Source organism: Limulus polyphemus, unplaced genomic scaffold, assembly GCF_000517525.1.
Source record: "Limulus polyphemus unplaced genomic scaffold, Limulus_polyphemus-2.1.2 Scaffold2975, whole genome shotgun sequence".
NCBI lineage: Eukaryota > Metazoa > Arthropoda > Merostomata > Xiphosura > Limulidae > Limulus > Limulus polyphemus.
Window position 1 is genome coordinate 67,902 of NW_013668585.1, and position 11,107 is coordinate 79,008.

Below are 11,107 nucleotides of genomic sequence, written 5' to 3' on the forward strand. Positions count from 1 at the left end.
CATCGAAATGAAGGTTTATTTTGAGATAATTTAATTAAATATTTCAATCCAATCGTGTTGTTCATAATTCAAGAAAAGATATTTGATTGTTGATCGGGAGTAAAAGGAAAGACAATTTCATTTTTCAAAAAAGTGTTGTAAGAAGTTTCATAAAGAGCACAAACGGTAGTGTGGTGTAAAATTACTCATGCTAGAAATTTTCATAAAAGTGAACCAAAATTATTTCTTATCACGCAGTCTGTAATATACACCATAGTAACAGTTGGATAATTTCATTATTTCTTATCACATGGTCTCTAATATACACTATAGTAACAGTTGATAATTTCATTATTTCTTATCACATGGTCTCTAATATACACTATAGTAACAGTTGGGCCCAGAGGTTATGAAGAATTCAAGTTAATTTCAATATTTAACGAAACTTGTTTTATTCTGTTTCTGTTCTCACTTCATTACAAATATGGCACTATTGTGTGCTATTTTTGCTGTATTTAAATACAGACAAGCAAACAAACAGTCTCAGAGTTTGGTAGTATATAGATATATTTGTGGATCTTCAAGCATGGAACTTTTTTATTAATTATACAATATTTGTACATTAAACAGCAGGAATGTCTGTTACTATGGGTTACTTTTAGAAACTTTGTCATCCAATCTACATCAATGTATGAATGATATCATGAAGGTTAGACAGTTGATCCTCTCTTGTTGATGTGTATTAAAGTTTTAGGCTCTTGGTCAGAGGAATCATGGTTTGATTTTTCAAACCTCCTGTTGAGCCATATGTGTAATTTGACATCTATGTTACTAGGTATATTATCTCACACTGCTGCAGAATATTCTTTGATTGAGGCCTGTGCTTTTCACAATCTGATATAAGAATCGTGCATGGAATGATGTGTAGGACATTTGTAGGTCTCCACATCTTGACTAGAGTTACTTGCTCTTTGACCAAGGTGACCATAAATTTTAGGTAGTCAAATCAGGACACTTAATCATTGTGATGTGCCAACTCAATCTAGGCCTAATAGTGTGATATTTAACACAAATTGTGCCAGAGTCTGAGAACATCACATCCCTCACTGATTGTATGACTGATGATGGCATTGTAACAGGCCAGCAGGGTGTTATTTATGTTTTTCACATCAATTTGATGTTGGTTACATTTTCTATTTTTGTCTTTAGTCTCTACAGTAATAACCAAAAGTTAGATTACAAGTGTTCTTTAAAAACTTGAACTTTTAGACAAATTTGGAGATACCTACCAAAAAAAGATCTCTTTGGGACACCAAGACAATGAGGTCCAAACAAGGACATGTGGTCACCAAAATTTATGATGTGGCCTTCCAGGTACTTTAGGGTCCATGGACTCAACACTCACAGATTTGGCTGTAGCAACAGTGTAGATATTATGGCAAAACAGGTCAAAGATGTCCCTCCTTTCTTGAATTGCCTCAGTTACAGTTCATGTCTCAGGATATGCTCTGACATTATCTTGTGAGTTTGACTGTAGACTACTATTGATGGGCTGTATGTAAAATAGTATCTCTCTCATAGCATGTTGAGCCTTTATTTGTTTTTTATTCCATTATATTGTAAATAAAAAATTTAAATATAAATATTTTGCTTGGTTTTTTTTCCAACTTTCTTTACATGGAAATTCATTTCTACTCAAAATTTATAGTAGGCATTAATTTTTAGACAAATATACCTTTGTGGCTTTAGTGTTTTAAAGTATTGAAAAATTATAGTGTTTTAAGGTATGAAAAATTATAGTGTTTTAAAGTATTGAAAAATTATAGTGTTTTAAAGTATTGAAAAATTATAGCGTTTCAAAGTATTGAAAAATTATAGTGTTTTAAAGTATTGAAAAATTATAAGGAATCTAAGTTTGATGATTGCACTGTTTGAAAATGTTTTAAATTAGTATACACATTTAATATGTAGATAATTTTTTTTTTTTTTTTTTGTGGATATTTTCCTCTTTAAAGACAAACTTTAATGAATTTCAATAATTTTCATCTTAGATAATGCATGGAGGATTATTCTCTCAGGATGATGTTACCTTAGATGAAATACGGAAAGTTGAAAGAAACAGACAACCGCCAGAAGAAGGTATTTTTTTTCTAAATTCTTAGATGATTTATTAGTTTCTGTAGCTGAGAATGGTAATTCATTAAAATGATGTATTTGGTTGTTGATGTGTATTATATAAATGATGTATTTGGTTGTTGATGTGTATTACGTGTAAGTTTGATGATGTATTTGGTTGGTGATGTGTATTACGTGTAAGTTTGATGTATTTGGTTGGTGATGTGTATTATGTGCAAGTTTGATTAATTTTACAAAATTTCTTTACTTTAGACAGTACATTTTAAAGTGTTATAAGTGTGAAATGTTTTTAAACAATTGAAACTGAAAAAAACATCGATGATATGTAGAAATAAATCAGTGGAATATCTTTATTGTGTGAAAGTTACTGTATTGTATCATTACTTTAGAACCCAAGCTATATGGAGACAAAACTTTATTGTGTTAAAGTTACTGTATTATATCATTACTTTAGAACCCAAGCTATATGGAGACAAAACTTTATTGTGTTAAAGCTACTGTCTTATGTGATTATTTTAGAACCCAAGCTATATGGAGCCACATCATTATTGTGTGTTAATGTTACTGTCTTATATGATTACTTTAGAACTGAAGCTATATGGAGACATAGCTTTGTTGTGTGTTGAAGTTACTGTCTTATATCATTACTTTAGAAACATAGCTATATGGAGACGTATCGTTACTATGTGTTCAAATTAATGTCTCATATCATTACTTTAGAACCATAGCTATATGGAGACACAGCTTTGTTGTGTGTTAAAGTTACTGTCATATATGATTACTTTAGAACCATAGCTATACAGGGACATGTATATATATTTTTCCTAGGTATTATGTGTGAACTTTTGTGGTCAGACCCCCAGCCACAGAAAGGTCGTTCACCAAGCAAGCGAGGGGTTGGAACCCAGTTTGGACCAGATGTAACCAAAAACTTCCTTGAACTCAATAAACTTGAATACATTATTCGAAGCCATGAGGTTAAACCGGAAGGTTATGAAGTTGCTCACGATGGACTGTGTTTAACAGTTTTCTCAGCACCCAATTACTGGTATATTGAACCTTTTTCTCTCTTAGAAATTGTAAAACAGAATTTGTATAATATTAATTTAAGGAAGCTGTTTATTTTATGCTAAACTTATTGAAACCAAACCTAATAGTAACACGTACTTGATTTATCATTGGCCTATTAAAAAGATAACATTGATTTGTTTGTTAAGAGGTTACACCTGCTCCTGATGTGTTTTAGAAATTATTGTGTACCTTTAGAACAATTAAATCTAACAAAAAATTAATATTGACTTCTGACCAAAACAAGTTACCTGTATATCAACCTGGTACTGAGTATGGCTAACTATTCTTATGTTCGTACTTATGAAGATTAGAATATTTTATTTTGTTAGTTTGGTACTCTCTCTCGAGGTATGTCTACCTTAGGAGATTTAAGTTAGTCCTAAATACGTATACTAAGCTAAAAATGAAAAGTAATATTTTATGAGAAATGTGTAATAATAATAAAAATAAATATGTTTTAAATGGCAAAGCACTAGAAACCAATAAATCTAAGATTTGTAATAAAAATCACATTAACCGATCATTATTTGTCTTTAATTTGTACGTTGCAAGAGTCTAATTTGAGGTGTATTGTACAAAAATGTGTATACATGCTAACCAATACTGTTAACAAAAGTAACATAAAGTATAATCTATTTACATAAACATGAGTATTATGTATTGTCATTGATTTAATATTTCTTGAAGAACTTGACATCTGTAAATGTAGAACTATAAACAGTCCTACTTAACAATGGCTTGTGACCAGTGAAAACATATTAACAGTGTATAGTAGTAGGACATCTAAGATAACTTACTACAACATATATTACTATTTAGCTATTAGAGTTTGGTAGCAGGATGGTAGAGATAGTAAATAAAAACTAATTCGTACGAAGATAAAAAACTTCAAATTTCACCAACATGTCATCTCCTGTTTTTATTCAAGTGACACGATGGGGAACAAAGGTGCATTCATTACAACTGAAGGCAAGACCCTCAAACCAAAATTTGTCACATATGAGGCAGTGGTGAGTTATACTGAAACTTCCTGAAGCTCTTGTTTCATGAAACAAAAATATATAGATAAACCTTACTACAAATTAATATCATTTACAAAGTAGATAAATTTTGTGAAGAAGAAAATTAAAACTTCATTTTCACAGGAAATACTAAAGTTTGCAACGTGAAAATGAGTTAACACTTTTTCAAATTTGATCAAGAGAATTTAAGATTATAGAAAGTATTAGTAAAATATTTGGATAATTTTATTCCATAGATAATTTCAGAAGTTGAAAGCATAGAAGAGTAAAATGTGTATATTTGTTACTACTCATAAAAAAAGAGTGCTCTTAGAAAATAGATCTTCAGTGGTGAATTAAGCATCCTTGGAAAAAGATGGCCTATCGTCTGAAGGTGTTCATGTGATCAGTTTTCTCATTTTGTAATTGATCTAATTTTTGATCCTATCATGAATTGTAACACTACCAACAAGAATTGTGCCACAGTTGGTAACAGTTAGCTTTCTTTTTAGAGAAACTTTGAAACATTCAAATTTGACGTGTCTGTTATATTCTGCTGATTCTCATTTAAAATCAGGCTTGAGTATCGAATCCTCAACTTCTGAGATGATAACTCACCTCTTCATACATAAAAACTATATTCTCTGTGCATCTGTCTTAGAGATTTGCATGCCACTAGCCTTGAGGTAACTCCCACCTAATTTCATTGAACTGGTGCATGCTTACATGATCATGTGACAATAACATTCCGCCAATAGGAGGATGATACAACCTCCATGCACAGTAACTCTCCCTATGCAGTTGCACTCATGATAACTTAATTCTTTGATAAGGCATTGTATTGAACAGACATGTTTAAATTTGTTGATATTTGAATTGTTTCAAAAGCTTAATATTTTACTGTGACTTCTCAACTGATAGTGACTTAAACTTAGTCCTGTGTGAGTGGAGTTATTCACACACACACTTTATTTCTACCATGGCTTCTGGAGACATGTTAACTGTCAGGGACACTGCAGTCATTGGTAAATGTGTTGTAGATTACCACATGTTTAATTGGCCTCCTACTTCCATCTGAAATTCCTCAGTTAGGAATGATCTCTTAGACTACAAACTTCCCCTGATTTGCTTGGGGTAGTGCTTTACCATTCTAGAAATGATTTTAATCTTGCAATCTCTTTCTGGATTTCATTCTCAGATATATTTCTTTTCTTATCTTTTGCCTGTATCATTTAATGTTTCTCATTTTGTACTCCATGATCCACAATTCTTGTAGTTTCCTTGTCTTTCCTCCTTGCTTGTTATTAGGATTCATACTGTTTCCTTTCAATAATAGCTCCTCCCACATACCTCATTCTTCTTGGGTTCATGACTCTTTTTCTTTTTTTTTTGTATTGACTTGTAAACTTCCTTCCTTCCCTTTTTTTGATTTCCTGTCCTTGGTATCTATTTGGCCAGCTTGGCAATGGGGCCCCTTCTGTTTTGCTCTCTGGTTTTCATGTTCTCCTCCCTACTATCCTGTATTCCCTCATCTACTTCCATCTTTTATCTGAGGCACTTCATCATGCTTCAGTTGGGTTTTCTTTAGACATTCGTTCCCTTCTCCTTGCCACCATAGTCTGTTCCACTCCTGCTTTGTCCTTCCTTGCTTTGTTCCCCTGATGTTGGAACTCATTGCATTGGACTATGATCCTCTTTACTGTACTCCTTCCTGTGTACATGGTATTCATCAGGCTTCCTTCTTTCACCTGGATGTTCATTTTACCCTGGTGACCTGGATTAACATTATCTTCCAAGGTTTCCCTTCTTTCTCGACCTTGCCCTTTACTCCTCTGAATCAGTCTATCCCCCACCTTTTCATTCCAGGTTCTGGCCTTCCTCTTTTTCTCATCCTTCCTCTACAAGACCTCACTCTTCTTGTCAGTGAGTATCATGTCATATTTGGCTTTATGAGTACCAATCTCTTCTTCTTCTCCTGCTATTATTTTAATTTCTACTGAGAGTCATATTTCATTTCCTTAACTCAGTCTCCTTCTTCCCTTTTCTTCTTTTTGCTACTCTTTCCATTTCTTTTTTCTCATTCTGAACCCATCTGTACTCTTTTTTCACTTGGTCCACAGTTGGCTATTGTTGATATGTCAGCCACCTTCCTACATATCACCATTGACCAGTCCTCCTTATGTTTAATATGTTCCACCCATCAATCTTGCATCTTTTCATTTTTTGCTCTTCCAGGCAACATAGCATTAGCTCCTTATATTCATTGGTATCGTGAGAGCCTTCAGTAGCCATATTCCTGGACCTAGGCTGGTGCTCCTTTTCTTGGATGATTACGTTCTGATGGCCCATTCTTTGTTGGTACCCTCTGCTTAGATCACCCTTTCTTTTACAGGAGGCTTCTCATTTGGGAGGGTTAGATCTAAGTCTATTCTCATGGCTACTCACTAGTTGGTATTTTTGGGAATTTTATTGATCTCTTTTCTTGGCTGAGTTCAGCTTAATCCTATTCACTTGCAAGCTATGGTATATCTGGTAACCAGGTTTTGAGCTTCTCATTCTCATTTTGTGCAAGAGGTTCTTTCACTTTCAGAAACTGGCTTCTCTGGATCTGTGGGGTTTTTTTGGTTCCATTATCTTCATCTGTGATCCTTTTCTCGAGGAGTTGTGGTGGTGACTGGATCATGCCCATACTACTTCCAATATTCTCTTTCTGACTCTCAAACTCTCTTCACCAGTACTTCTCTCTCTGATTGAAGTACATCTCTGGATGTGGGCATGACTTCTGACAATTAGATGCAGGACAAGCTTTCAATCCACATCAGTGTGCTCAACTTTCCTCCTGTTTGTTTGGTGTGTTCCCATTCCTGCCTCTACTGGTAGACTACATTGTCCTGTTCCACTCAGTTACTTTCTTAGTCGTTTCCTGCACCAACCATCCAAGAGATACCTGTACCAGTATCATATGCTTACAGGCATTGGACATACTTTTCTTGGTCAATTCACATTGGGGTTTGTCTTTTAGCCATTCATTTGCCAGTAGCTAAGAACTTGGTGGTGGACCAACTCTTTCAGCTAGTCCACATTCTATTAATGGAGTGGTCTCTGCACCCTTGGGTCTTTTGTTATGTTTGCTCTTGGTTAGGCACATTCCTCATAGATGCCTTTTCTACCCTTCTCAACTCTGAGCTTTCTCTCTTCTGATCCCCTGTTTTTTATCCTTTGACTCTAGTTGATACTTGCAACTAAGCTTGGTCTCACCTTTTTCTGTGTGTCTATTCCCTTCCTTGTCAGGTTGTATTGTTGGCATCTCTTTGGCCAGCTCAACCTTGTTCCACTTGACATTCAGTCCCCCCCCCCCTTCCTTTCCCTAATATTTCCTTTTTCTTGCTTCACCCTCATATATCTCTTTCTTTCATTGAGGGGTATCTTCCCTCCATCTTCTCATTGTGGGATTTGCCTGATTTGTCACCTGTTGGCTTGATTGTGTTGGCATTATTCTTGTTTCATTCCTGTTTCCTTCCACTGTGTTTGTCTATTAATGACAGTGGCAGAACTATTGTCATTGATCTATCTGCCACTCCTTTCCTGCTGGCCATCATACTGTCAACCACCTTTCTGCCTTTCTACCTAGCTGTTGTTTGTTCATGGTTTGTTGGTCTCTGCCTTTACTAGTTGTTGGGCAATCATGTCTGCACCCTTTTCCACTAGACTTATATACTCCTCTTCCCAGACCAATCTTTCCTTCCTCAGACTTTGAACACTTGGAAAAGTGACCTTTCTTTCTTTTTTATCTCCTTTCTCCTCTGTCTCATGTCTTTGGTAATTCAGACTTGGTTTGGCCCCTGTGTCCTGTTTGGTGTTCCTTGTTGTAGGCCTCTCTTTCAGGGTTTCTGTCATCATCTGTTCTTACCCTGAGACCCATTTTCTTCCAGGGACCTCCCTCCTTCTACTGTTACTGGTTGGGCCTGTTGACTCCCCTGGTTGGTATGTTTATCTTGGATGTGGATTTGATTTATCCCTTTTTCCATTCTCCTGCATCTCATCTTTGCCAGCTCCAGGACATGATTCTTCAGGCAGGCATGTGGACTACTATTCATACATTTGTCTCTCGTTACCTACACCATCTGCCTTTTTTGTTTTCTGATGTATTTCAACTTCCACCAGTCACCATTCTTCAATCACCCCACCATTTTTGAGAAGAATACATACAGTTTCTTTTTCAGAGTCCCTGTTTAATTTCATAGGATCCCATCAGATGGCTGGTGTTGCCTCCCATGGTATACTTACTCAAAAGCTGCATGAAAAGTGCTCATACCATCTGCCCTTGCTCTACCAGTGTCCACTGTTGATATGAGGTGTTCCATAAGACCATTTGAAGTATCTTTGTTGTATATGGCATATAAATATATATTTACTCCATTGTCAATCCAGGCTGTACCTATTCAATGGAATATCATGGAAAGAGCCAGCACTTCTTTGGCTTGTGTTTGCTGGCTTTTAACAATAGGGTTTTGCAGTCACTCATTGCACTGTCTCCAAGGCCTTTCCAGCTGGAGGTCCAATGGAGATCTGGGCACCTCTCCAGGTCTCCCTAATGCAAATCCCCCATTCCTTGTGTGAAGCACAGGAAACTCTTGTCACTTAATCAATTCCTAGCTCACTGGTTGGACATAACACAATACAGTGAGAATAAGGGCTGTGGTGACACTGTCAGTGTAGTGCGATTCATTCCTCTGAACCATAACTCATACCACTTGTGCCCTCTTCTTCCAGCAGCCAGAGCCTGATCAGTGAGTAGAACTGAGAAGCTAGTGTACAGAAAACATGATCCACAATTAATGTGCCCTCCTCCTGCAGCCAAAGTCTGATCAGTGAGTAGAACGGAGAAGCCAGTGTAAAGAAAACATGATCCACAACTAATGTGCCCTCCTCCTGCAGCTAGAGTCTGATCAGTGAGTAGAACTGAGAAACCAGTGTACAGAAAACATGATCCACAATTAATGTGCCCTCCTCCTGCAGCTAGAGTCTGATCAGTGAGTAGAACTGAGAAACCAGTGTACAGAAAACATGATCCACAACTAATGTGCTCTCCTCTTGCAGCCAGAGTCTGTTCAGTAGAGTCAAGGTGAGTACACATGGCATGGTCTGACTCACCCCAACCATTTACACATATTGATGCATCAACTGCTTGTGTGCAAGTGCTCATACGATCATGTTCTCATTCTGCCTGTGCCTTATTTGCCTCTTCCCCCCTTACATTTCAGATGAAATGTATATCCTGTTTGAGGTGAGGTCTCTCACAGTTGTTCCCCTATAGAACCCCTGCCATCAGATGTCACACTCCATGGGCTTCCCTTTTGGTGCTTTCTGAAGGGAGCTCATCTAGGTAAAATTTTGCACTGGACCCTCCACCATTTCATTGTAGAATTCTAGCATTTCTGTTTGAGGAGGTGGTTATTGTCTCGGAACATTTTTCTAATCCGATAATGTATTTCTGAAAGATACCTCTTCACACATTCCCACTTGTCCTCCCCACTACTGATGCATGTGTTTGTCTTGCCTCATCAAAGAATGAAGTTATCACGAGTGAAAGGGCATAAGGGGAGTTACTGCACATGGAGGTTTATTACCCTCCTACTGGTGGAGGGCTTTTGAGCATGATAATGTCATCATGCACCAGCACAGTTCACATTAAAATGTGTGAGATTAGATGGGAGTTGCCTCTAGGTTATTGTTTGTAAAAGAGTAGTTCAAGAGTTGGCAGTGGGTTGAGTTGACTAGCTGCTTTCCAATTATTCTAAGTTAAGATAGCCCTCAAGTATCTTTGTGGAAAATTGTAAAAACAAACAATATTTGCATTTTAATACTTGGTAAAATAAATTTTAAGCAATTTGAAGTTATTGTTTGTGGAAATTTGTGATAGTTAAGACAAAATTAGAAAACTGTGGTAAATGTAGTTGTTTTTGCTTCATAGAACTATTTACTCTCATGTTTATGTCTTTTAAAGGTGAGAGTGGCTTCCACAAATGGGAATTATTAGACAGATTTTTATTGATTCTTCATGAAACTTAAAGGTCCTAATTAAAGTTAGAATGATAAGGTTTTGTGACATTAAAATTAACAGTAAAAATGATTTTTCATATTGAATTTTCTGTGTGTTTTTTACAGCCTCACCCGAATGTGAAGCCTATGGCCTATGCAAGCAATCTGTTGGGGTTTATTTGACCTAGGAAAGAACTGTAGAAAAGTAATAAATTAACTAAACACAGCTGTACAAACGACTGTTTCAAAGTATGATTTGTTTTGTTTAGAAAAATATAAATCACTAGTTTGAATAGAAGCCCTCAAGGGACCCATTAGATATATATATATATATTATAATTGTGTAAAGCCCTCAAGGGACCCATTAGATATATATATATATTATAATATATATATGAATTATTTTGATCAGCATAATTAGCAAATTTACTAAAACACTAGAACTAATGTAACTTCAGGTCTTGGTGGTGTTGCAAGAGATCTAATTGAGACCATGCTACAGGTTTAATATATATATATATATATATACATATGTATATATGTGATATATATATATATATATATATATATATTGTAATAAAATTAGTAAATACAGTCCACTATACCCAATCAGTGATTAATTCACTTAGAAAACGTTTAAACCGTTTGCTCCAAACTTCTCATTAATTTGAGTATTGGGCATGTTTATAACTGTATAACTTGTAATGGAAAATTTTTCACAGACTTGAGAAAAAAATATTTCAAGCTGAATTTAATAGAAAACCTGAGGTATGTTTGTGCATGTATCCAAGATATTGAATCATCTTTTCTGGTTACACACACACCTGCTCACATCTGGTGATGATGCTACCATAACTATTTTCTTACTAGGGTACAGC

At 35.7% G+C, this 11,107-nt stretch overlaps 1 protein-coding gene across 1 annotated transcript in view; it reads left to right on the forward strand.

The window, feature by feature from the left end:
- Nucleotides 1-10,465, forward strand: part of LOC106468350 (serine/threonine-protein phosphatase 5-like) — a 56,921-nt gene extending 46,456 nt beyond the window's left edge. The window contains exons 12-15 of the mRNA XM_022396682.1: nt 2,031-2,118; nt 2,944-3,163; nt 4,115-4,196; nt 10,356-10,465. Of these exons, the coding sequence (XP_022252390.1) occupies nt 2,031-2,118; nt 2,944-3,163; nt 4,115-4,196; nt 10,356-10,412 (447 nt within the window). The 3' untranslated portion in view covers nt 10,413-10,465. The remainder of the gene's footprint in view (nt 1-2,030; nt 2,119-2,943; nt 3,164-4,114; nt 4,197-10,355) is intronic.
- The last annotated feature ends 642 nt before the right edge of the window (nt 10,466-11,107 follow it).